Source organism: Lissotriton vulgaris, chromosome 3_2 (genome assembly GCF_964263255.1).
Source record: "Lissotriton vulgaris chromosome 3_2, aLisVul1.2, whole genome shotgun sequence".
Classification (NCBI taxonomy): Eukaryota; Metazoa; Chordata; class Amphibia; order Caudata; family Salamandridae; genus Lissotriton; species Lissotriton vulgaris.
This window is the reverse complement of record NC_141690.1, coordinates 10,708,453-10,736,155: the sequence shown is the minus strand read 5'-3', so window position 1 is coordinate 10,736,155 and position 27,703 is coordinate 10,708,453. Positions and strand designations below refer to the sequence as shown.

The 27,703-nt window shown below is 43.5% G+C and overlaps 2 protein-coding genes across 5 annotated transcripts in view; one reads left to right on the top strand and one right to left on the bottom strand.

Annotated features, from left to right (window-relative positions):
- Window positions 1–1,791: 1,791 nt before the first annotated feature.
- RPL9 (ribosomal protein L9) lies at window positions 1,792–22,893 on the bottom strand. 4 transcript variants are annotated; one of them, XM_086963970.1, is made up of 8 exons: window positions 22,748–22,893; window positions 19,731–19,777; window positions 19,528–19,643; window positions 12,640–12,735; window positions 11,700–11,832; window positions 4,805–4,885; window positions 4,311–4,422; window positions 1,792–1,900 (listed from the first exon to the last, which is right to left on the bottom strand). In XM_086963970.1, the coding sequence occupies exons 2-7, from the start codon at window positions 19,774–19,776 to the stop codon at window positions 4,316–4,318; spliced, it is 579 nt and encodes a 192-aa protein (XP_086820096.1). In that variant the 5' UTR covers window position 19,777; window positions 22,748–22,893; the 3' UTR covers window positions 1,792–1,900; window positions 4,311–4,315. The 4 variants fall into 4 exon arrangements, with proteins under 4 accessions (XP_086820096.1, XP_086820097.1, XP_086820094.1 ...); XM_086963971.1 differs by having other exon boundaries at window positions 22,648–22,756; XM_086963968.1 differs by having other exon boundaries at window positions 22,639–22,752.
- Window positions 22,894–22,922: 29 nt separating this feature from the next.
- The window catches only part of LIAS (lipoic acid synthetase), a 193,946-nt gene continuing 189,165 nt past the window's right edge, over window positions 22,923–27,703 (top strand). Inside the window, exon 1 of the mRNA XM_086963967.1 lies at window positions 22,923–23,099. Coding sequence (XP_086820093.1) covers window positions 23,010–23,099 — 90 coding nt within the window. The 5' untranslated portion in view covers window positions 22,923–23,009. The remainder of the gene's footprint in view (window positions 23,100–27,703) is intronic.

Here is a 27,703-nt window from a genome sequence, read left to right as displayed (position 1 = left end):
CTTTCCACAAAATGCTAAATAAAGTTTAAAAAAAATACTTTCAATTAGACCGTCTGTCAAAAACAAATTTTCTAACGTTGGAACTTTTTCTACTATTTGATTTGAATTTTTTCCAAAATTGAACATTGGCACAAAGTAATCTGCCTAAAGTAGAACTATTCTTAGAGAACTCTATGGGATGTTCCCTTTTTTTCTGTATTTAGAGCCATTTCATAAATGTAATTTTTATGATTCATTCAGTTAGCATTGCCAATATCCTACTTTATGCTTAAAATGAAATCATTGCTCTCAAATGCGTACAGTACAAATGCTCATTTTCGTGTGCAACCATTTCAAAGGCATTTTTATGTCTTTTTGGGTGAGATTGTAAACACATGCTTTAGATATGTTTTAGTGCTTACTTTTAGTAATGTCGAACATATTAAAAGTGGAGTGGGTGTTGTATGGCATTTTAGGACCCTAGTGTTATTTTCCCGATCCATTTCCTTATATAGGCCTAGAAATCAACCATATTTAGACATGGCTCATGCAGTCCAAATACGGCATGGCTACTTCCACTAGTTCCAAAAATCCACAACGATTTCTTGGAAAACTCGGCTTTAACAGTTTGGGACTTCCCCTTGCTCGAATATTGGTGTCCAAGAGCTCATGGAGTTTTCAAAGAACTGAGACTATTTGACGTTATGATGTACACCTTTACGTCAAACTCGGCACCTTCAAGGTATAAATATGCCCACACTTACCAAAGCAAACACACGGTTTGGAGCAGTTAAGACTATCTACTTGGCAGACTCATCTCGCAACAGCAAGTGCGGAAGGACTCCGACCCTCCAGCAGACGCACAGAGAGACGCTGTATTTTCTCCTGCTGAGAAATCCAGCTCGTGTTTCCAAGCTCCCCTTGCGGGGTGTTGGGAAATCGAGGTCTGCTATCTGAGATGGATACCAGACCTCCTTTATTCTAAACCAAGGTACGGAGCTTAATAGACCCCAAGAGAAATCTTGGATAGATTCTTGGCAAAAGAATATGAAACTTATGCTAAACCACACTTACTTCTTCCCTAGTACTAGACTTCGGTTAGGTACATCAGGGTAGGCGTATTTTAGAAGCACCAGTCGAGTACTTTGTCTTTATGTATGTATTTTATGGCTTAGAAACCATACCATGCTTTTGCACTATTATTTTATAATACTCTTCTTGCTGTACGCATTATACTTAACTGCTAGAATTGTAATACTGGCTGTAATTTCTTCTGCATGAGTAAGTTCAATAAACACTTTTATTAAAAATGCCCGTCTGTTTCTCTGCACCTCTGGTGAAACGAAGCATGTACTAATGAGTAATATATCTATTGTTTCCACGACTCTGAAGATACATTTTATCTTGGGGAAACAAAGTTGTCGTGTTTATGCGGTTGTGGGAAACTAATCCCATCTTGTGAATTCAAGAAAGTTTCTAGTGACCTCTGAGCTAGCTGGGACTCACAATAAAGTCTAATATATTTGAGAGACCTAGTAGACATAAGTCCTACGTCACATCTATAGGACATATTATTCCAATGCGCAGAGCCTATAGGGAATATAGGAACTACACTACAAGACAACAGCATCCATTGCCTTCTAGAAGAAGCATTTGCAAGACCTTTAAGACTAGTCTGATGGCCATGCGGGCCTCAGTTTATATTACAACTCTTGGACGCCAACAGTCATGGTCTTATGAAAGTGAAGAAAAAAAATCCTGCCAGAAGAAACAGTTTACCATTTCAAAATAAACTGTACAAAACCAAGCACACAAGGAAGAATATTTTTTTATTTTAATTTTGCACCGCAAAGATCTTTTTGATGCTGTTCTGGCAGACCATTCATATTTACAGAAATGCTTCAGTTGGTGGCATAGACACCTGCCAAAAAGAAAGAAAAGAAAAAAAGTTACGCAGATTTAAAAATCAGACACCACAGCAGATATTTAATATATCATGGACAAAATAGTCTACAACTTTGTTTTCTGGTAACTCAAAGTGTACCAAAAAAGGTACCTGCTGGTCTGAGGTTCCCTCGACTATGGATATAGATGCAAGTCTACAGCAGGTATAACTGGTCTGGCCTTGAAAAATCATAAAAATGTTACCTGCAGACATTGGTTTTCAAACTGGGGAGGGGGGGCAGGCTCCTCTAGGGGGGCCTCAGGTGATCCCAGGGGATCTCCAGGATATGACCAAAAGCAGCATTATGCTCTGTAATAGGCCATCACAAACACGTTGTGTCATTTATATCCTAGCTGGGAGTGTGTGTCAAAGGGGAAGGGATTCCAAATATTCTTCAAAACTCCCATCCACACACTGGATACTTTTATGATAGATATAATTTATTAGAATAGTTAAACACTTTGAGGGGCTGGAGGGGATATTAAAAAGTTATGAAGACCACTTCCTCCGGGTGTAGTGATTTAAATAATCTACTTCACTGTACTGCTCGACCCATAAACTGGCTTCAACTATGCAGTGCAAATATTTTAATTCACTGAGCTGCCAATTTCTTCATCATATTATATGAGATGACCTTCAAATGTGTTCGGCTGGTCTGCTGTATAAAAAAAAAACTAGATTTAAAAGACTAAATTATCTCTATACAGAATACAAATCCAGATACACAAGATCCTACCTGGCTCTTAGTTCATTAACAGAATTCATTAGGGCTGGACTTTCTCAAGCAAGTTAAAAAACAACACTTAATATATAACTAAATCATGGAGTGGTAGCACACTTATTTGCAATAAGCATATTTTTCACTGAAATGGCCACAACATTTCGCACTGACATGCAGCTTCACAGATAAAACTATAGAGTACCAACAATATGGTTTGAAAATAGTTTCTGAATATATTTCTCATTTGCACATCACCAAGTTAAGTGTTTTGATTTGTTTTGCTCCTATTTAAAATCGGCTGCCATACTTCTGATTTACAAAATTAGTGCTTTTGTAATTCCAGATTAATCTTGAAATATTTGAACTATTTACAAGCTACTGAAATGTAGAGTTAGAAGAAAAAACTGACGTCCTACAGTCTGGTTTCACAAGGGTTAGACAGCTCTTTACAAAATCCTCCAACTATAGTAAGAGAATGAAAAGTAAACCCCATTCCAGGGTAAGATGAGCATCAATTAGTAAAAAGACAGACCGACATTTGACCTGTGTCCTTGAACAGACAGCAAATGTGCCAAGCAAAAATAGATTTAAAGGCATCTTTATTGCTCATTCACTTCCCAAAATGAACAGAACACATGTTTTTACCAGCTTAAGTTCACTCACTAGAACGGACCAGTAGGTCTTAAAAATCGAGACCTGGTAAAATCCAACTCGCCATAGCAAGTAGATTTATCTATGCCTGGATATGTGGGGTAGTGCTGCTGGTTGCGAGGTATAGCTTAAGGTCAACTGACTGGCAGTTATGAAATCAGGTGATGTCAAAGCTGACAAGAGGAATCTGTTAAAGATTCACAAGAACAAAGACTAGCGGATTTCATGGAGAAAAGAGTGGAAGGGTACCGTTTACGGGCGGTGCATGGATATAGGTGAAGGACTGCTATTAGTGTATACAGGAGGTTGAGCAGGATTACCAGACAGATTAAAACCAAAGAGTACCACATGTATGTGGTGTAGTTGTTGAACACAAGTGAAGATTAACTTGTGAATGGCAGTGCTACTTCTGTCCATCACAGAATAAGACTGGTAGGAGGGTATAGTAAAAACAAATATTTTAAATGGAGGTACATTACCCTCTGGATCAATTCAAGTTTTAACAAAAGCAGAAGACTACATTTAATTGATTTTCTAACTGCAAATAAATGGGATTACCAAGCATTCATGCGTTGATTGTTTGGGAGGCTGTTTAAATCAAGAGTACCAGATGGTCAGCAGAATAAACTAGATTTGCGATAGTTTTAGGCCTATGAAGAATAAAGAGTTGTGTGTAGATTCACAGGTAGAAGTTGGGCTGCCAAACACTCTGCAGTCCGTGTGGAAAGTATGTGCTGGGATAAAGAACATTCTTGGCTATAAATGTTATGGGACACAGGGCAATGATCAGATTTTTCATATATTGGGCAGAGTTGGCTTAGTTTCCACACCTCATTCTATCCATTATATTCGAACAGCCAAAAAACTTCAGAAGAGACCCATGGACCAGAAACTTTTAAAACTTCCTCCTAATTGTATATAATGAGTGCCATATTATCTTAATGATTCACTATGTAGACTACCTCCACAGATGAGAATGCAAAACCAAATACAGGAGATCCAAGTCTCACTCACCAAGGTTATTCTTCCAACTGCTGGACAGTGCCCTTCTCTGAAACATAGATACCATCCAAGAACTTTCGGATATCCTTGTTCTTTACAGTGGTGGCTTGCTGGATCAAGGCAGCTAAATTGTAAATGGAAGATCAGAAAAATCAAAACTTTAGCACAATTTCATGTAATGACATTACATACCTACTTTACAGATCAGTGCACAAGAATGCACCAAAAAATGGTGTATTTCAATAAATCAGCTCATTGAAATAAATGTAAAAATAGCCATAGGAAACACCAACTGTAAAAGTCCCCATTTTTTTTTTAACTAACATTACCAACAACGTGAGCATTGTTTAAAAGGCTACATTGGCAAAAAATGTAGTCATTTTGTGGGTAAAGTTATGGACCAGATACTTATGGGATTCATAAAGGAAACAGTCTTAGAACTATTTTGAAATTAACATCTAAAAACTGCGGAGTCCGGCCAACTAAACTTGCAATCTGCAACAAACCTGAATTTGAAACCAGTTCAATGTCATTGCCTTCAAGAATCAACTCGTCCTTCTGGGCTTGAGAAAGTGCACAGTTGACACCTGACAATATTAAAAAACAAATATGTTGAACGCAATATTTCATTTTGAATACTGAATTTTATAGCAGTGTATTTTAAGACCAACCCAACTGAAAGCCCTCACTAGACACCATGCAGTTTGTTACTGAACAAGAGAAGCAAAACCTAGCAATGATTGACAATATCAGATTTGAAAATTATCAGGTTGCAACAAGGGTATTCAAGGATCTTTACATTGCGCATATATAGTCTTCACACAGCACAAAACTTCAATGCATCATGTGAACAAATAAACAGCGGTTTCACAATAAATGCAGAAGATAGTCTTTGGGTAAAGCATGATTCGGCAGCTGGCAAAAAAGTTCAAGAAAAAGCAAAAAAATATAACAAACATGAATGCTTTGGTTTCCTTTCTACTTCAGGGCAATCTAGCCAGTCCAAATTTTAAATCGATAGGAAAGAAATTATATCAGCCACCACTTTCTCAACAAGCATTTACAATGCAATGGTTTCGCCTTTTGAAAAGTTTGAGCTTTTGACATTGTAAATGACAAATTTTTTATTTAAGTGTTTGTTTTGAAAATAAATAAATGGCATTGTCATTTACAATGCCAATACCTTAGTCTCTCGCAAATGCGAGACCTATAGCATTTGCAATGCAATAGGTCGCGTATTTACGCAAGTTTGAGCGAATGATCTTGCAGATAACAATGCGTTTGATTTAAGTTTCAAAAACCAAAACATAAATAAAAGGTCACTGCTGCCTCCCACACACCATGCTCTCCCTAGAAGACACAGCCCCACACACACACACAGCCCCACACACACACACACAGCCCCACACACACACACACACACAGCCCCACACACACACACACACACAGCCCCACACACACACACACACAGCCCCACACACACACACACACAGCCCCACACACACACACACACAGCCCCACACACACACACACACAGCGCCACACACACACACACACAGCGCCACACACACACACACACAGCGCCACACACACACACACACACAGCGCCACACACACACACACAGCGCCACACACACACACACAGCGCCACACACACACAGCGCCACACACACACACAGCGCCACACACACACACACAGCGCCACACACAGCGCCACACACACACACACAGCGCCACACACAGTTTTCAGTAAGCTTGGATCCTTTTGAGTTAGAAACAATTTATTTACAGATTATGCGCCAGATGAGGGATAATTATGCAAAATAAAGCAGAAGCAGCAACCACAGGATCGCATAATTCCAGTGGCCCTCCCCATGACCTACTATTATATTTGAACTCAAACTTTTTGATGGTCACACTGGACCCTCTCCATACCTCTTCACTGGGTGCAATGTGATGAATATATTGTGACCCCCCAGCCTTCAGCACGTTTTTGCAAAAGTAAATATGAAAAAAGGGACAAAAATCCTGTCAAGCTGGTGCCAAGTTGCTATTGGACATTTTTTTAAAGCTTGCCAAGTTACACCCGATGGAGCACTACACAGATGCACGCATTAGAAACTTATCAAGGAAATGTAAATAAACAAATAATGTTTCTGTTCATTTGAACGTGTAAAGCAATCTTGCGCATACCAAGCATTCGGCAGCTTTGCAAGGCGCAGAACAGAGCATAAGGGCTGACTTCAAGAGGGCACCATGGCAACATTAACAAGCTAACACTACCGCTGTACACAGCGAAGGTAATGTAACACTACCGCGCCACTCTACACCTACCCTAGCTGATCCCTACTTATGTTTTCACCTCCACCTTTATCTAATGAACTTACCAGATTCACAGGTTCTTATTACAGGATGACAATGCATCTAAGAGCAGACAATGAGGGAGGAGACACTTGCAAAGTGAACACTTGCAAAGCCATCAATGACGCATGCTGGCATTCCTACTGAGTCAATCAAGCTCCACCCAAAATAAGAAAAGACTGCAACGTTAAAATATTTTAAAAAAATATTTTCAGAGCAGTTAAGCAAGAATTATTTAAAATATAGTGAAACAGGAGTTTCTGCAGCACTTTGTATCACACACTAGTGTCACAAAAGAAAACATGGCTTCAGGTCTACCAATGTAGCCTGACTTTTGAAGTATAAAACCTGGAATGCTATTGGTTAAAATAACGCTTTTTGACACGTCAAAAACACCATTTTAAATATCAGTAATACACCCCTATATGGGCCTGGCAACCCACAAGGTAGGGTGTATTGTATTTAAAAGTGGGAAAATTACTATTACCGTGTCCCTACAGTGACAAGGCCCAAAAAGCTATTTTCACTGGGCAGTATTAGCTGTCTCATGTAGAAAACCTAAGTAAAGATTAAAAAATCAACACTATCTCAGAAACAGGACCAGCAACAAAAAATAATTAAACCACCATGTTTTAATCGCTATTAGAAATCCAATTCAATGGTGAAGTTGGATTTTAATAAATATTAAAGATAAGTGACTTATTAAGTTATACTTAAAAGCCTGTACTGTGTCAGCTCTTAGTCTGTGCTCAGCCTTGAATAGGTCTTAAATGCCTCCAAGGAGCTTACAAAAATGGGCAGAAATGACCTCTGAACTTGAAACAATATTTAGAGGGGGTCTCTTGGGATCCTGAGACCACACCGTCAAATCCTGCTTGACATGTCTGTTGAGCGACCTGAAACAATTGGGGCACACTTTAAAGCAAGAGAATAAACTGCAGACAATTCTTGTGGATGACCCAACTGGTCCTTACTTTTGTGGCCAAGTGGGTACTTTCTAGTACTGGGTTTCTCCTTAGAAGCAGAACTTTAGTTGGGGGGGTCCTCTGTGTCAGAGTGAAGTTCGTCTATTAGGATTGTTTCTGTAGCAGAGGAAGTCACTGGCAGAGGGTTATTACTTTTTTTTAGTAAAGGTGTCTGTGAATCAGAGAGCCTCTCTGGTATGAGTTATTAGTCAAACACGGGAGACATCTGTGAGAGGCTGCACTATCTGGCAAAGAAGTTCCCAATGGCATAAGGGAACTCTGGTAATGCAATTTTCCTTGGCAAAAGAACTCCATTAAAGGGGTTCTTTGTGGCAGCAAACTCTGGTGTTTCCGGCTCCCTATGGAGCCGGATAATAAGGTGTTGCATGTGGCATGGTGTAGGTTTCTCTGCAGAACAGCTTCTCCGAGGTCTGGTTCTATTTGGCAGAATAATGCTCTGTCTGGAAAAAGGGGTTCTATGCAACAGAAATCTCTGGTAAGAGTTATGTTTCATATGATCTTGGTGAGAGGAAGCACCGTCTGAAAGGGAGTTTCCTATGGTAAAAAAGGTGCCCTCTTTGGTAAGAATCTTTGTCGTCAACGGAATGATCTCTTGTAAGGAGTTTCTCTTGTAGAGGGGTTCACAGTGGCCGACAAACTCTGGTAAAGGGTGCTCCGTGGGAGGGAAACTTTCTCTTACAAAGATGTTCTTTGTAGCAGAGTGCCGATTGGAACTCTATCTAGTAAAGGGAGCTCGATGTGACAGTGAACTCTGAAAAAGGAGAGTTCTGGTGGAGTTCTCTCTAACAGTTGCCTGCTAATAAGGGGGTACTCTGTATTTTAAGGGAGATATCTGGCATTGGGTTCTCCTTGGCACAGATCACTCTGTAGGGGATTTCACGTTTCAGATTCTTTGCAGCATAGGACAGTGTTTCTGATATGGAGTTTTTCTGTGGCAGGGTTAGTCTCTCAGATAAGAGTTCTCTGTCCCACTCAGAGAGGAGTCGGCAGTGAGGTACTATTTGGTAGCTGGATTGCTTCTGAGAGATGGGAGCTCTTTCTGCTAAGGTGCTTCTTCTTGACAATTGAGCTCCCTCTGTGGTAAAGAGTTCTATGTCTCTCTCTGGTAGCGGAGTTCTGTGGCAGAGGAACAATTTCCGGTAGAGGTTGTCTGTAAGTCAAAACATTTTAACAAGGGGGTTCAAGCGGGGTGGGTCTTTCACTATAAAGTAATTTAGCTATCGTAGTGAAATTCTCTGAAGCAGAAAGTTGTCATCTAGTTCTACATTGCAGAACAGACCTGTCTAGTAAAGAGTTTTGCTGTGGCAGAGGGGAATTCGCTCTGGTAAATCAGGGGGGGGGTTGAATTGTCTCACTGGCAGTGGGGCTCTTTAGCAAGAGGGCTCTCAAGTCACACAATGACGGAGGTTTTCTGTGGCAGTAAAACTCAAACTGGTAAGTGAGGGTCTCAGCCTCTCGGATGAAGTGGTTATTTGTGGAAGAGTGGATGTTCTCTCTGCTGAAGGGTTAGCTGAGGCAAAGAGGAGCTCTCGCTGGTACGAAGTTCTCTGCAGGCGCTCACATCTATCTGGTACAAGGGATATCATTTGAAGCTGAACTCTCACAGAGGGTTCTGTGGCAGAATAGCTGGATTTCCTTGCAGTAGATTAACTCTCACTCTATTGCGTTACACTGCATGTATATAGCACACTATGAATGTAGCATTTTAACATCTAGACAGTTATAACTACTACACATCTATTAGTCTAGATTAAAGGATAGACCCAGTTTGGCTTAAGAACCTTTCTGATTTTTGTTTACAAACACGGATTCCCTACGCAAGATGGGGCTTGGAGTTCCAAAGCTTAGCCACATCCATACATAAGGCATGCTCTACAATCTTAACAGTTATGAAGCGGATTTCCCCACCTAGGTTAACTATACATTTGCCAAGACTTTACTGGGTATGTTCCATCTGGATTCTCTGCATTAGGTCAGAGCACCTGCTGAATCGCTAATGTGTTCTTGTATAGAGAAATAAATAAAACATTTATTGTGGAGAAGTGTGGCTCAATGGTTTGAGCGGCAGACCCTGATGCAGAGGTCTAGCCTGGGACCAGGGTTCAATTCCCAGCCTCGGCGGGTCTTGGGCTCAAAAATTCCACGGACCTGATAATTCTCGCCTCGGTGCCTATTCCAATCATGGAGTCCCACTCTACAACTCTGGGCAATAGCTTGCTTAATTTCCACAACGGCCCCCACAACGCAAGGATGCCTGGCCTCCACCTTGGGGGTGCCCAGGAGTGGACGCCTCACAGGGAAAGCCAGGGTGGGTTCCACAGCGGTATTCGTACAAGCGCCTTGAGACCCTTGCGGGTGAGTAGTGCGCTATACAAGTATCAATTTACATTACCATTTACATTACAACATGTTGAAATTAAAAAAAAGCATTCACTTTACTAACTAGGCAGTGGTATTCACTTCACAAAAGTCAGCGAAACAAAAACACGAGTACCAAACAATGTGCAGTCTAGAGTGTGCTGTGGGATAGATTGTAAAATTCCAATGAGGACTCAAAGGAAGTAACCATCTGTAGGTAGTAAGCACAGGTACAAACTATGTCCAAGGCCTAAGACTACCAATTCAGTCTAGCACCAAAAATTAGCCTCAACTTGCAAACTGACTAAGCAGGAGTGAATTCAGTCACCCATTGACTCAGACTGCTTTGAGTAACCTGGAGGAAGGAGGCGTAAGAGGAATGGCTTTGACAGTAGTAGTATCTCTAGTATGAAGTACTATGGGGCGGAGGAGTGCTATCCGACAGGTGAATACTTTCTGGTCAAGGGGTCGGGGTCTAGAAATGGGTAGTTCTCTGTTAACTATACTTATATCGGTCTGAAAGGGACTCTTGCCAAGAGGGATTCCGACTGTCTCACGGGCAGAAAGGTTATCTGTGGTAAAATTGAGATGTTTCGGTCTCTCCACGGGAGAGACCGAAACATCTCAAGCTGGTAGAAACAGCATATACACATTTTAAAAAGTGCTCTTTCCTGGCAGTTTTAGGCAGCTAGTTTAAAAATACCCAACATACTCAATTTTTTTTTCACTTCATAAGAAAAAAAGTTTGGCATCTTTTCAGTTCCTCCTTACACCCCAGGTACTTTTATAATCCCCATATTAGGAGTAAAAATTGCAAGTGTCTCAGATACTGTTTTACTGTTTAAAAATAAGTTACGATGGTTCACGCCGGGCATACAGAAACAAAACAGGCTTTAGCATTAAATGGAGAAAGTATTACCAAGAGAAAATCTGTATGGTCGGTTATTTATTGTGATGCGCATACATGACATCAAGCTCGTCCTAAGGTAATATCTACTGCAAATTAAGACTTCAACCAAAAGAATACTTTGTAACTATAAATCTGCAGCAACGACAGCATTGTTCAGAGCAGTGGTGGTGTTGGATAGGTATGATGTGGGCAACTTTTTTGGGGAAGGGTCTGCAATACCAAAACTGAGTGAAAGCAGAACAGAGCTGGTTGTGGGGGCACCAGGAAGTTCCAACTATTCACGCTCCAATCTCAGTTGCACAGAACAGGTGTTCACACCAGACACATCACACAACAACTACCCTTTCTCTACACAATATACTTGCAGTAACAATGGTGGGTACCTCATCCTGAAATTTAGTTCAGTGATTGTCACTAGACAAAAGGTGAAACTCAAGAGCACACGTAGTAACACCCCCAGGAAGGGCAAGCAGCACTAGAACATTAAAGGTGGGGAAGAAAAGGGGAGTTTGAAATGTCAGGATCCCAACCCCACTCAGGCGGTGCCAACTGCAGATCTTAAGAAGTTTGGCCTTCAGCAATGTTGAGGTAGCATGCAACAGGTTCAGGAGGAAAATAGAGATAGCCTACCAGCGACTGAGCCAATATGACAACATGTAGATATATAGATGAAGGTAAAAATAAATTTTAAAAAACACGATGAGATTTCTGGCTCCTAGAGAAGATGACAACAGGGCAACAAAGGATATTGAAGCTGCGGAGTAAATAAAATTTTAAACTACATACCTTGCCTCATACGCACTCTGCGGATGTACTTCTCCCCCAAGAAATTACGGATTTCTACTAGTGAGCCAGTTTCCTGAATTACTACGTTAATAGGGAAATGAGCGTACACAGACCTCATCTTGTAACGAAAGCCCTGCAAATGAAAAAGTGGCTCGCATCAAAAAAAGTTACCTTATGAACAGTTCAAATTGCTCACAATCAAATAAAAAAAAACTTTCATGTTCAGTAAAACAGGATAAGAACGCAGCATTTACAGTACACCCTAGAAGTGAGTACAAATCTAGAGGTTGCACAAGCAGTAGGATGGGAGATTGAAGTGCCTGGGGCCGATCTGTGACAACAGAGGGTGTGATGAGTAGTCAAATCACTAAAATGCAGAGTGGATAAATTTCAAAAGTCCAAGGCACAAAATCCAACACTAAGTTAACCATATTTCAGACAAACCATTAACAGGATACTATAAACTAAACTAATCAAGACCCTCTGATCTATAGCAAGCACAGTCCACACACGCAAGCCACATTCAGCACTTAGTCTGGAAGACCATTCCTATGAATGCTGCTATAACAAGAAAAATATACCTTTCACCAATTCTCTTCAACTAGCCATAACGGCAACCATCACAGAATAGGGATACTGAAAGCTTAAGCCAAAAGCAAGGGAAAAAATGCTGAATATTTAGTCTCAATGGTTTAGGGTATAGTTTGAAGGAAACCGTTTGAAGTGTATCTGGATTGCAAGAAGCCCTAGAAACACTCAACTGTCAGTCTACAGTCCAAGGATACCCTCCAGCTTTACAAATGCACATAACAGCCAACTGCATGCGACTATAGGAACATGATTTTAGCCATTAGATGATTTACAATGCTTAATAAAAGACAGAACCACTGACAAACATTTCTTTAACAGACCACACAAAAAATTAAAAAAGAGCATTTACCAATGTGACACCCTTAATCATGTTTTGCACATGGCTGCAGATTGTGCGCACTGTGGCCAGCTCTTTGCGATTACCCCACCATTTGTCAACACGAAGCTGTAAATAAAAAATTGTTATTAAAGTCTTCGAAACCGCAAGTCTAAGCAGTATAACAGCATTTTAAGTCTCAGTGCAGACACTGCTGAAGAGATTTTTCCAGAGCAAAAAAAGAAATTAAAGCATAGTCAAAATGTATGGACCAGGGAAGGAGATCAGATTTGAAATCAACTTTATTTTCTGTAAAACCCTTGTGTTTATAGGTTTGGCAAAAGCAGCAGATTAGCTATAAAACTGCACATACATTACTTTGCGATTAGCAACACTTAGATTGGGCGGGTGTGGGCCGAAGCTAAACATGGGGTGGGTGGGGTGTAACAGAGGGTGAAGCATGTAGGGCGGAGTCCAGCACCAACGGAGGAAGGGAACTCTAGGGAGACGGCTGCGAGAGACATGAACTCTAGTCAAGTGCTTAAACAAAAAGAACCAGCATTGGCAAACCCAACTGGTCTTGCCATTTAAAGCTATAGGCAATTGTTTGCAGCTGTGATATACTGAAGCAAGGATGTTCTGCAGTGAGGCTAAAACTCTTAAGCGCTACGATGTGGCCATCACTAATGTACAGAACACCCCACTCCCAAAAAAAACAGTATACTACCCCTGGATGCAGTCCTAAAGGTATACTTTTAGCCATGCTGCTATGCAGCATGGTTAAAATCACTGCCAAAGGAGATGGCAGAGCCAATAGCCGCAATGGCAAAATTTATTTATTTTATTTGAAAGTTTTATATAGCGCGGACAAGATCTTCTCAGATATCAGAGCGCTTTACAGAGAGGGGTACATGAGGGAGCATAATCAGACAAATATATCAATAGATCAAACAGTACAGATAGGTGGCTGCAAAGCCAATCATGTGAGTAATAAGACAACTAATACAAATAAGCAAAGTGGTCAAACATGTAGTACAAATCTGTGCAGAGTATTAACAGTTCGAGAAAATAGTTCAAGTGTATTTAGCCATGAGGATAGCTTTTACTTCATTTTTAAAGAGTGTAGTGTAAGAGATAAGCCTTGTTTCGGGAGGGAGTGAGTTCCAGATCCTAGGCGCCATTCCTCAGAAGGAGCGCTTATATGTTTTTTCCTTCCGGAATCTTCGAGGTTTCAGCAGAAGATTGTTTGTGCCTCTAGTGTTTCTAGTTCCGCCAGAGATTGTCAATTTCTGAGCGAGGTAGCCGGGTGAGTTTAGGTGTATCGCCTTGTGTGTCATGCAGGCGATTTTCAGATGTATTCTGGTTTCAAAAGGCAGCCAGTTTAGGGATTTCAAGTCAGGGGTAATATGGGAATGTTTTTTGATCCAGTGATGAGTCTCGCTGCAGCGTTTAGAGAAGCTCTTAGGGGTGCCGTTGTAGTTAGGGGGAGTCCGCAGAGGGCGATGCTGCCGTATTCAATTCGGGGGATGACTAGTGCTTGTACTGCGGTTTGGAAGTCTTTGGCTGGGAGGAAGGGTTTGAGTTTCCTCAGAGTATTGATCTGGAAGTTCGCTCCCTTTGTTGCCTTGCTGATATGTTGCTGCATGTTGAGATTGGTGTCAAGTGTTATACCTAAAGATTTTGCTGAGTCCACAATGGTGGGTTGGACATGGAGTGCGGTTAGGTGTTTAAGCCAAATTTGAGTGGTGGAGATCTTCGCTGGAGGTGAGATCAGAAGGAACTCTGTTTTCAGGGCATTGAGTTTGAGATGATTATCGGCAAGCCAGGATTGGGTGCTTCTTATCGTTGTGTTCAAGAGCAAGATGTCTTTGGGGGACTGTAGTTTGAGATAAAGTTGGGTGTCATCCGCGTACATGTGAAAGTACGTTAGATGCTTGTAGCAAGGTAGTGAGAGGTTCCATTACTAGGTTGAACAGAGTTGGGGATAGAGAGGATCCTTGGGGGACGCCTAGCGTTACAGGTATTGGCAATGACATCAAGTTATTGCTCTTGAATTTCTGCGACCTGTTGTGAAGAAAGGAAGTGAACCACTTGAGAACAGTTCCAGATAGACCCATTCTTGTGTTTAGTAGTTCTAGTAAGTTCTCATGTTTAACGGTGTCGAATGCTGAAGAGAGATCAAGAAGGAGGAGGAGGCAGGTGTCGTTTTGGTCTAGCATTTGAAGTGCGTCGCCAATTATGTGAGTCATAGCACTTTCTGTGCTGTGCCCTGCTCGGAAACCTGACTGGTGTGGGTTGAGGAGATCAAATTGTTCAATGTGTTTAGTCAGTTGTATTTGTGCGCATTTTTCCAGCAGTTTGGCGAGAGTGGGGATATTGGTAATGGGACGGTAATTGTTGAGGTCCGAGGGGTCGGCTGTAGGTTTCTTTAGAAGAGGTGTGACTTGACCAACTTTGAGGGAGTCAGGTATGCTTCCTTGTTGGAGAGAGCTGTTGATGATTTTAGTCCAGAGAGGGAGAAGCAAAGGGGTAAAGTCTTTTACTGCGGCAGCAGGAAGGGGGTCCGTGAGGTGATTGGATGGTTTCAGTGTGCTGAGCAGTTTGCCAATTTCTTTTTCCGAGTATGTGCCAAAGGTTGACCATGTAGCATTGTTTTTTGGTTCAGTGGGTGCTAGGCACTGGGGTTTGGAGTAGAGGTTTGCGTCAATGAGGAGATCGCTCTTTATGTTGTCAGTTTTTTGGATAAAGAAAGCAGCGAAGTCTTCACAGGAGGGTGACTCACTCACAGTGTGGACTGGTTGGGGTTGATCCTTGGATTGTGATCTGATTAGCTCAAACAGTTTTCTCTGGCGGTTTTTTGCTTGGTCGAGCTGGAGGCTGAAGAAGTCTGATTTTGAGCGTTTGATTTTCCTGAAGTAGGCGTTTCTCTTTTTCTTCAGATCTTTTAGGTGCATTGCAGATGGCGCTGATCTCCAGGTACGCTCTGCCATTCGCATGTCTCGTCTATCCTCATTGAGGCTCCCGTCGTACCATGGATTGGAGATTTTAGTAGAGGTTCTTTTTAGCTGCATAGGTGCAGCCTCAATTATTGAGGTCATGGCGTTGAGATAGTGGTCAGTCAGGGTTTGAACGTCCGTAGCGCCAGACGGCGGGAGTAGGAGATTGCAGCTGTTAGGGGGCAAAGAGCCTGGGTTGAGTTCTCATGTCTCTTTTCCAGACTTTGGGCCTGGAGAATTGGGCCGGGTTAACTTTAACTCTTCATTGATGAAGAATGTGACAATATGATGATCTGACCAGTCACAGGGTTGGATGGACTCGAGTTGGATAGAGTCCTCTTTGGAGATGATCAGGTCGAGGATAGAACCTCTCGTGGGTCGGGCTGTTGCATATTTGGGTGAGGTTAAGGGCATCGAGGAAGTTTTTAAAACTGTTTACCACTGCGTACTTGCGATTGTTCCAGTGGAGGTTGAAGTCACCCAAGGTATATTTGGGTATGCTGCCGTGCAGAATTGGTTGAGATCATGTCCATGATTTGTTGGGAAAAGGTGAAGTTGTCCCTGGGTGGGTGGTAAATGCTATGAAGAGAGCATATCGGTTTGCCCTCACTGATAATGTCGAGGCATATGTATTCCCAGGATGTTGGGGATGGTAGGGAGGTGGAGTTGACTTTCCGAACAGAGAGGTTGCTCCTGTAGATGCATGCGATTCCACCACCTGTTTTGCCTGATCTGTCGAGCCAGATAATGTGGTAGTTGGGAGGAACCAGAATGTCCATTATAGGTGTCGAAGATTCAGTTAGCCATGTTTCAGTCAGTATGATTAGGTCAAGGTCCAGTGATAAGAGGAGCTCGGCAATGGCGGCAGAATGTTTCGAGGCCGATCTGCAGTTGAGGAGAGTGCATTTGAGATGGGGTGTGTTGAGGGTGGTAGATGGTTCTAGAGAGAGAGGGACTTTTCTAAGGTTATTGGGGATGGAGAATCTGCTGTTTAGTGTGGGGGGTCTTAGGGGATTTGAGTGTATCGTGGGAATGGTGAGGTGCGGGGGGTTTGTGTGATTTTGGGGGCTGGGTCATAGGAGCGGAGAAGGGTGAGTGTGTCGAGGTCAGAAGTAGGGCTGTGGGTGCGACGAGGGCGGTTGTTGCGGTTGCAAGCTGGGATTGAGGTCAGGTTGGGGGAGAGTTGAGTGGAAGAGTTAGTCGGAAGGGTGGGGGACCAGTTGGGCGGGGAGGTGTAGTTGTGTGAGGGGTTGCAGGGGCGACGAGGGCAGTTGCTGCGTCTATGAGCAGGGATTGACGCCCGGTGTGAGGCATGATGATTGAGGGAATCAGCCGGAGGGGTAGGGGACAGGTGGTGGGGGGGGGGAAGGGGGTGAGGGGAGTATGGGGTGTGTGGAGAGTAGTTCTTTGATGATGTGCAAGTCTTCTTTGATCTGAATGAGGGTGGCCATGATGTTGTCCATCGTAGGGTAGGTGGGGGGGATGACAGTCGGGAGGTGTATGACTGATCAGGGAGTTCGCGTGCAGGTGGGAGAGTGGGCTGGTGTTCGAGCAGGGCTGTGTTGTGTTAGTGTGAGGGAAGGCGTTCGGGAGGGGAGAGGTTTTGGGCGGGAGGGGTGTGGATGAGGTAGGGAGGAGATTGGTGGAGAGAGGGAGGGCATTAATGGTAGGCGTCGGGGTCAAGGTGTAGGCTGGAAGACTGATAGTGGTGGGGGTGCAGGAAGGGTATTGGGGGCTGAGAGTAGGAGGGGAATTGGGGTTGGAGATGGTCCTGTTGTGGGGAGGGGGGAGTTAAATTAAGATAGGAGGTGTGTTCTGCGTAGTTGGTAGGAGGGTAGTGGGGACTGAGAATGGGTGGTGATAAAGGGGGGGATCTGTCGATATGCGTGTTGTTGTGGTACTGGGCTAGGTTAGGTGTGATGAAGGAGGGAGCTATGCTGTCAGGGATGTGCGGGGTGTTAATGCCAGCTGTAGGAGTGTTGATGGTAAGTTTGGAGGTCTGAGGGTTGGTAGGAGTTGAGGGTGTGAGTGGTGTATGAGGGGGAGCGCTCTGTGTCTGTTTGAGGCGTGTGTGACCACAGCCTGGTGCTGAACTGGAATAGGGTGGTTGTGGGTGGGAGATGGGAGGGCAGGGGTGGTAGATGTATCCCTGATTGAGGAGTATGTAGTAGCTAACTGGCGCTGGAGTGTCACCTCTAACTGTAGGTTAGACGGGTTATGGGTGGTGGGGGCTGTGAGGTCATGGCTGGTGGGACTGGAGGAGATACGAGTGTTGGTCCGTGAGTTGGAGAGGTGTTCTTTGAAAGTGGGGAACAAGTTGTCTAGTAGTTCCAGATTCCTGTCTGTGGATTGAGATAGGATAATCCCGTTATTATAAATCGTGATGGTGGCTCTGCCTGGAAAGAGTTGGGATGGTGTGATGGAGAGAGTTAGGCTGTGAGTGGATTTCCTGGTGGAGGAGACGGTGAGTAAGGTGAGGAACGTTTTTCTCCATTGAGCTCTGCGTGTGGTGTGGAAGATGATATCAGTGTTGGGGGATCCGTTGACCGGTGAGAAGTAGGTATCAGCAAAGGGGGTTTCAGGGTGCGACCTAAGGAAGTTGTGTTTAAAGCGTTTAGCGTTTTTTTTTTAGCTTTGCCAATGCTTATTCGGTTAATGTGCCCCATGCGTAAAAAAGAAAAAATATGACATTTGGCAAAAAAGTTTTATCACTAAAAAAGCAATTGCGCCCTTGTCGCAGTGAAAACATTTGAAAGGAGATTATCTGTTGTCACAAACATTTCAAAAGGGCTTGTTTGAAGTGCATGCACCATGTAAAACAGCTACAAATGGCAAGAGGTTAATAAATAGAAGTAGTTCCTCGGTTACAGTGAGATGAGCAGAAGGACAACGATCAGCAGACCAGCAATCAAGCTATAGAAATCAGTACTTAGCCGAAGTGATGCCAGTATGCACTAGCTAATCAGAAAGCAGCAGTTAGAGTGACAATTAAGCCAACGAATGTTAAGCAGTGGATGGGCAGCAAGACTCTTGTATGCAATATTTCTTGCATGCGAGAGCGCATGCGCGGTCATAGGTCAGAACTAAAAACGACGGGAGTGAGGAAGAGAAGGGATGGCGCCTGACAAAGCGGTCTTGTCTCAAGTTAAGGCTCACTTCTCTTCAAGGTACAAGTCCTTTTAACCCACACATGGGTATTCCTTACCCTGTCTGTACAATGACATTTGATCTCATGGTAACTAAATTGTTGAAATCTATGGAAAGTCTACGTCCCTCCGTTTACCTGCAAGTCAAATTTGAGGGCGATTACAAACTAAACCCTTGTTAAGCATGAAACAAAAATAGGCTGTCCCCATAAAGAGTGTTTGGCACGTACAGGATAGCTTGCTAGCACCATCCCATGAAAACTAATGTGGTGACCGATATTTGGCTACGGAGTGCAGAAACGCATTACTAATACAGATCTGATGTGAACAACTGGCTGCTGTATTTATTTGACCTACATATGCCCCATTAATCTCTTTGGAATGTTTGTTTGTGATAAAGTGTCATGCGTGTCACGAGCAGAGACTGAAATTAAGACAATGATACTTTAGCAGTAGCTGCAAAAGTTTGGGAAATAACAGGCTTGTATTTGGGAGCAGTCCGGCAGGGCAAAAGAACTAAAGGAAAAAAAAGAAAGGTGCTCATATAAAGTGCTCCAATACCTTTTAGTGGGTTCTTGCTGTATAAAAATGTAGCACTCAGAAGAGCGCTTAATGGTTTTATGAAACCTAATGTAGGCCTAGTTAGTTGCACAACCATTTACCTACATGTGTCCTACATTGAACTACATAACTGCTCTTGTGCTGACCTTTTACCTAGATCATCTGAAGACCAATCACACACCCATTCCTATCACTTGGAAATAAGTCATGTAACTCACCTTTCTATGCTTCTTGCCCATGAGACAGAGCTCAACATTAATATGGTTGAAGTCCCGGCGAAGACTTCCCCGGGGGCCCTTCACAATAACAGTGCGCCCTTTCAAGGTGATATCCACTGAGGGGAAGAAAAAAAAGTCAGATTACAAAAAATAAACTCTTACCCAGAACCCCCCGTAAAAAAAGGTAACATTTAAGAAATTACCCTTGTCGGGGATGTCCACAGTCTGGTTGTTGAGAATGGTCTTCATTCTGAAAAAGAAAAAATGTTAAACACTACTAAATACCCTTGGCAGTACCATTTTACAAAGATATACATGGCGGTCATAAAAAACTGCTTGATACTGGCCATATGGAGACTGTTCCAAAACCCAACTATGGATTGAAAGCAACAATTTTCCATAAACTCGCCTGCAAGACTTCTGTTGTACAATCGGTCAAAATATGACATTCACGGTCAGCAAACATTTTATAGGGATGAAATCACTTTTCAACTGAAAAGCCAATACGCCTAGCTTATAAATAAAACTGCCCTTTGATCACAGATTGTTTAGGGTCCCAAAGTATGGCAGGCATGCTTGCAATAACAATAAAAGTCAAAATAGCAGGTGCTCATCTTACAATAGTATTGCAAATAGTTTATCACGGTTTTAAAGTTCCAGCATTTGCATGGCCAATACTATTCCATGATGGTTGTAAGGTTTTTAGAGGCCGTGGCTGCGAACAGCAGATTAAATGGCGCAGCAAGCATCTCATTAACAATGGCAGGGGACATGTAGTTAGCACCCCCCAACAAAAATAAATTAAAATGAATCAAAGGGGGCCTACTTAAAAAAGGGGAAATGAATTTACTGGCACACCAGCTATATTAACGAAGTGCATTAATTTCCACACAGATGCACGTGCACTCACGCATTTACCCAAATGGAAAGTCAATGTTGTATGGTTTAATTGATAAAGTGAAAATGTCATCCATATGGGGGACATTGGTAGAACTGAAGTGCATGTCTGTACTGGTGGACAACTTAGCCAGTCAAATTTTCCTAGGAGCCCAACAATAATTACAGTGCAAATCTTAGAATACTGTAGCAGACAAGGGTTACAACTTTCAGTAGTAATCCATTAATTCATTCCTTAAAGCCAACTGTCTAATGCATGCTTTTCACAATAAGTCAGGCCTACTGCCTTGCCGCAACTATTCATAATAAACAAACGTAACCTATGAATCGATATGGCTTTACCCAGTGAGCCAATAAGGCCTACAGCATTTACCCCTGATTTAATGCCATAACATGCCTACTGTGTAGCAAGGATCACAATGAAAATCTTCTACTCTCCCCACCCACGGTTTGTCAGAGGGAGACCAACACCGAACAAGTCTAATACCGCCTGTTTTAGACTCTGCGAAATTCAAGCAAAACACAAAAAATGCATGTCTACAACTTGTAACGGTACGATAATCTGTGGTGCAAGGCCTACTGGGTTACACAAGTGTTTCACAATAAAAATGCTACAGCCACTTCCTGTCACAACTTTCCATAATAAATCATGCATATGACAGACAGCTTTCCAAACAGTCCATAGTTTGTGAACATAACCAACGGAAGCTTACTATATTCGGCACAAGCTCACAAGACAAGGCACCTATCAGGAATATTAATAAATACAAGAAATGTACATATTAGTTGGCAATACAAAATACTATCTCTTCAGAGGGCCCAACAAAGATCAGATTTATTGCCACGGTTTGTCACAGGGATTAACACCAAAAAGCCCTTACCTTCCACATCAGTGACCGGAACGAAAAAAAAAAAACTTTTAACCTTTAAAAGCGTACATCCCCTCTAATTTACACTGAATTCAATACTTTTATTAATGCCAAGCCTACAACTCATCATAACATACCCGAATTTTTCCACAACCCAACAAGTATATTCAGCATAATTAAATGCTGTACTTCAGACAAGCAATTATGGAAGGAGACAAAGCTCCTTTAAATAGTACTTATTAAAACTGTTAATCAAAATGTAGATGACAAATGCACAGCTAAACCAGACCTACAAATGGGGCGGTCACCTTGCATGTTTACAGTTACACTAGTTGGACCACCTATGGGCAACGATTCCCGGACAAGCATCAACCACATTACAACAGGTTTACGTGTGACCATAAACCCTTCCACATATAACATTCTATACGTAGACAGAAGCGAAACCCAATGGAACACATCATCATTTGGTCTCATGCGCAGCATTGAACCATTACAACTAATACCAGCCGCAAACTTTATTTCTATCCTTAAAGAAGCGTAGAACTTGGGAGTCCATCTCACCTCTTTCGAACGCATCAAGCCTAACCATAAGACGAAACCCATCACAACACAACAGCGCGCATCTATCTCGCACAACCAACGCTTTCCAGACTTCAGACAAAGCAGCGGTTTTGAATTAATTTGCTACTCACTACATATTACTACTGATTGGCGAATGGTCATATAAGTTAAAAAGTGTTTTCATGATATTGGCCAACAAACGTGACGTGTCAACGAACAAGGTAGCCACAGATATCTAATGAGCTATAAATGCAAAGATATCAAACGTCAGCAACTGCCAAGCTCAACCATACCATCAGAAAACAAGGCAGATATTTTATATCGTATGTAACTTGATTTATACAATTAACGCTCTCTCCAAATTGTTTCACATACTGGCGAGTGCTCGAGGAAGTAAAGATGTGTCGGAAGATTCTGTACGTGAACGTGGGTATCCAGTTAAACAACGTTCAGTTTAAAACACATCGGCCCGTTTGTAGAGAATGTACATTACATGAGTAAATAGTACAGCTAAAAAAAACGAATTAGGGGAAGAGTTTAGGCTTAGACAACCAGCGTTCTCATGTGTCACTGCTTGTAGGGAGTATTTGAAGAAAGCGGAAAAACAACCACTGTACAACACACATTATCACGCACAAGGGAAGGCATAACAGGCCAGAATAAAATAAGTGAGGGGCCAAAACCGAAAGAAAGTTCCCAATCGATCTCTGCCAGTCTAGAATTACACATATATATTGAGAAATCCTGCAACCATTTCAACCGAGAGCTATAGCCACTTAACCCATCCGACCAGATGTTCCTAGAGAGCCGCAGTCGGGGGTCAGAAAGTGCTGAAATTTAACGGATTGCAGTGGATTACAAAACCGGAACCGGGTTAAACGTCTCCTCACCTCGCAGGAGACCGAGAAAAGGGAGAGCGTCAATCGTCATCACGCAAATGTAGTCCCGCGATGCTCTGACATCACAACGTAATCTGGAAGCTCCAGTCTATTGCAATCGAGTACCGAGTCCTAATTGTGTTGCCAGAAACAAAGTCACCCCCCCCTCTCCTCTCAAGTTTATGTAAAGTCAGCACAGAATAATCAATTACCGAACCATCAACCAGCTGCTTGGAGATCAGCAAAGATCAGTCTAGTTGAGCCGGGTGTAAAGATGGCACAGATTCAGAGGGGGACAACACGGGTCTCTGTCTGGCTGTGTGCTCGGCTCACATCGGCCCAGGGACAGCAGAGACCTTGCGGGGTGAGTTTTCTAGAAATTAAAAATTGGATACTTCAATAGAAATTTTTGGGGACTTCGCCACGCATTCTTTAAACGCGAAAACCTGTAATGCGAGTTCCGTATTGGTGATGATACAGCTTTTCCATGTATTAAGAATAAAGTAATGTTCTTCCTTACCCTCATTTAGAACGTTCGTGGGTTACCTACACCCATCATGGCCGATTTGCGTATATTATTGGAACATTTGTTTAGTGCCTAGTACCAGACATGCCAATAGACCCGATGCAGGCGGGAGACTCCCGATTTTCAAGCCACAAACGAGTTTCTTTTAACTATCTCCGGCTTGAAATTGTTTCTTGTTCAATAGAAGTCAATGGGGAAATTACTTTCTCCCTATTTCTATTTCAAAATCTCCCACGTCACTATCCTAAAATGTTGGCATGTATGTAGTACTTTAATGTGGAGTGCCGAATCGCTTGCCTTCATGGGTAGCACGCGACACTGTGTAAGGTGTGTGGTTGGAGGTGTTTTGATCCAGTAAAGGTTTCTGTGTTGTGCGTGATGACCACCTTAACGGCCTTGCCAAGTTTTCCAGGTCCAGACGTGACATGCTGTTCCAGTCCAGTTTTTCCTTTGGATTTTGGGAGTTATAGTCTTGCTTATTTCTATTGTTATTATAAACAAGCATTGTCATAGCCAATAGGTCTCGCCTTTTGGGACCTTATAAATGTTAGAGGACTGGATGAAGGTCAGTTTTATGAAGTGAGATGATTTTGCTGCTATGTTTTGCTGGCAGTTTACCGTCCCTGCGGGATAGAAAGATTGCCACGGCCATTGGTCAGCCACATGCTGGTACACCGGACAGAGTCTAACCTCTGCTTATGTTTGAGTTGAAAACACAGTTTATGCGTCATGAGTCACCCTTGCCTCTCCCAGTTCTAAAATGTTCCTGCCCCTTTCTTTTGCCCTGCCGAGCTGTCGGAAGCACTCGCTATTCTATTAATATTACTATGTATCTGTGCACTTCGTCGCTGACTGATCAAGCGTAACAACTTTCAACGCAATACTGACTAGAAACCCTGGTCCCACAGGACTGAAGAGGTGTATATTCTTCAGTTGCCATTTAAAAATATAATGGTGGGATTTGCCTCCGAACCCCCACTCCAAAATCTGGTGGAAAGGTGATACATACCCTGTCCCCCGCAGTTTCTATGCCCACCATGAGAAGGGAGTGTTTACATGGGCACTCCTCGCAGAAGCCAGACGGAGAGCTGTAGGTCACGACCGAGATGCATTGATTGAGCCCGGTTCTTGGTTCCTGACGATGGCTTTGCCCTAGGAACTGCAGGCAGTGGTGGGATAATTCAAAATTTGCTAACATTCGTGACAAGAATTTTCAATTCTATTAAGGACAAGGAGGCAAGGATTATGCTTAGTCTCATTTCTTTACTGACACATAGCAGCCAATCACATTACAGTAAAGAAAAAACAGAACTACGTCACCCATGAACCCAGGGCAACCATAGAGTACACCAATAGTATATAAACAGTCTCAGAGGTAACCACTTCCTCTTTCTTTGTCCAAAATCCATTAGGAAGAACCAGTTAAACATCAGAAATTCAAGGAGAACATCATCCGAAAGGACCAAAATCCGAACGAGGAGGCGGAGGAACTTCCAAAAGCCACAGGAGCAGAAGCAGGCCAACGAGGAGAAGAAACTCGCAGCAGAACTTCCACAAGGGCGGAGCCGGAGGAACCTCACTTGGGATCAGAGCCTGAAAAGAGACACAAAGCCGTAATACACATCCCGTGTAATCATGAGCAAATAAAGGGTGGGTAGAGAAAAAACCAAGGCATTCATCACATTTCATTAGGAAAAGATCCATGAAGCATTGCATAGTAACAATATAATAGATACATGCATATACAACGGGTGGGATAATCCTCGCCTCCTTGTCCTTAATAGAATTGAAAATTCTTGTCACGAATGTTAGCAAATTTTGAATTCTATTTCAGGACAGGAGGCTCCGATTATGCTTGTTTAAAGCTCATCCACCACAACAGAAGCAACAGTAGGAACAGGCTTGAAATAAAATGTCTTAAACACAGAATCTGAGGACCAGTCAGCAGCTTTCATAATGTCACATAAAGTGACCCCCAATGAAAAGGCCTTAGAGGCCATGGCTCCCCGAGCCGAGTGAGCACCAAAAACAGAAACATCAATGCCCGCTTCCCCCATGAGCCATCTCACCCAACGGGCCAAAGTGGCTGGAGCAACGGGGCGAAAGGGTTTTTGCAAGGCAATCAACAATTGACCCTGCATATCAGATCGATGAAGAGAAGTACTCACCTCATAATCTTTAAGGCATTGAACCACACAAAGGTTAGGTCGAGCCGGAAAAGAAGGGTAAGAAATGATCTCCATGTTAGTTTTAGTGCGCCGGGAAAGGCGAAAGGAAACACCCTCAGGCGTGAAACTACGACCCGCTAGATCTAGAGCGCGGACGTCTGAAATGCGTTTGCAGGAAAGCAAACACAGTAACATAGTGAGCTTGGCCGAAAGTTGCTTACGAGTCAATAAGGAATTAACCGGCCAAGCTTCCAGAAAACGTAAGACCACAGAAACGTCCCATAGGGAAACATATTTAGGCCTAGGAGGAGTAGCCATACGAATACCTTTTAGAATCTTGGCTACGAGAGGATGTTCCCCAACTGGCTTTCCATCTACAGGAAGATGACCCGCCGAAATGGCGGAACGGAAATTGTTGACTGTGCAATAAGCCAAACCCGAAGAGGTGGACAGAGAGGACAAAAAATTGCATATCAAAGAGATATCAGCCGATGTGGGATCAACTTGCCGTTGAGTACACCAATCACTCCAACGTTTCCAGGAACTTCTGTAACGCTTGTGAGTGTTAGGGGCCCAGGCGTTGCTGAGGAATCTGGCAGCGTCCTCAGAAAGGCCTGGCACCGTCCAACGTTCCCCGAAATTCGCCACGCCAGGAGAAGGAGGGAACCGGACTGAACCAGGGGATGCGGATTCTGCAATGGATCTAGAAGGAGATTCGCCCTCTGAGGAAGAAGAAAGGGCAGGTCGCATGCCATCTCCAGAAGAACAGGGAACCATGGCTGAGCCCTCCAGAGAGGGGCAATCAGAATCAATTCCGCCTGAAAGCGCGTCACATAGGCCAGAACCCTCGGGAGCATCATGAAAGGGGGAAACGCATAACAGAGGGACGCCGGCCACGTCTGGAGGAAAGCATCGGTGGCCAGAGCTTCCGGGTCCGGTCTCCAACTGAAAAACTGGGGAAGTTGGGTGTTGAGCCGGGACGCAAAGAGGTCGATCAGACACGGCCCCCAGCTGCGAAGCAGTTGGCGAAATACCCTGGGGTGGAGTCTCCAGTCGCTGAAGTCCCTCAGATATCTGGAGTTCCAGTCCGCCACAAGATTGCGAGACCCGGGAAGGTACTCTGCAATAACAGTGATCTTGTGCTGAAGGCAATAATGCCAGAATTCCTTGGCAATCTCTGCCAACAACCGCGACCGAGTCCCCCCCAGTTTGTTGATGTAACGCACTGCGGAGACATTGTCCATCCGCAGAAGGATGCAGCAGTGGGACTGAAGAGGCGACAGGCATTTGATCGCAAATGACCCGCCAGCAACTCCAAACAGTTGATGTGGAGTGAAAGTTCCCGCGGAGACCACCGTCCCCCCGTCGAGATTGGACCGCAACGAGCTCCCCAGCCCCAACGACTGGCATCCGATTCGATCACAATCTCCGGAGAGGAGCCGAAGAGGGCCCTGCCGTTCCAGGCCTCCATGTGATCCAACCACCATTGCATCTCCAATCTGGCCTCCTCCGAGAGAGGAATCAAATCGGAATACCGAAGGCCTCGCTGAAGATGCTGAATCGTCAGACGTTGAAGGGCCCGATAATGTAGCGGGGCTGGAAATATTGCTTGCAGGGAAGACGCCAAAAGCCCGACTACTCGTGCTAACAACCTCAATGACACAGTCGGACTCGAGATAATGGAATTCAATTCCTTCTTGATATATCGAATCTTCTGCTGGGACAGCAGAAGCTGACAAGTGATGGAGTTGACTCTGAACCCCAAGAAATCGATGACCTGAGAAGGATGAAGAACAGATTTGGGAACATTCACCAGAAACCCGAGTGACTGGAGAAGGTCTATGGTCCAGTCCAGATGAGTCATTAGTTTGACCGGACAATCCGCTAGAAGGAGGATGTCGTCCAAATAAATGATCAAATGAACCCCACGACTGCGGAGAGATTCCACTACAGGACGCAACAGTTTCGTGAAGCACCACGGCGCCGACGAAAGGCCGAAGGGGAGGACTTGATACTGATACCAAGTCCCCTGCCACTGAAACTGCAGAAAACGGCGATGGGGACGGAAGATCGGGACCGAAAGATAAGCATCTTTGAGGTCCAGACGAACCATCCAATCCCGTTCTCTCAAGAGATCTCGCAACAGATGGATTCCCTCCATCTTGAAGTGCCTGTAAACCACCCCCGCATTGAAATCCTTCAGATTGAGGACCAACCGTGAACCTCCTCCCTTCTTTTCCACCAGAAAAATCGAACTGGCAAACCCCTGCGGAT

What these genes read in the sequence shown, in the direction of transcription:
- RPL9 (XM_086963970.1), bottom strand. Translation starts at nt 19,776, where the DNA reads ATGAAGACCATTCTCAACAACCAGACTGTGGACATCCCCGACAAGG. An exon ending in TGTGGACATCCCCGACAAGG is followed by an intron (nt 19,644 to 19,730) that starts GTAATTTCTTAA and finishes TCTTCCCCTCAG; the next exon opens with TGGATATCACCTTGAAAGGG. An exon ending in CAGAGTGCGTATGAGGCAAG is followed by an intron (nt 4,886 to 11,699) that starts GTATGTAGTTTA and finishes TAATATTGTCAG; the next exon opens with GTGTCAACTGTGCACTTTCT.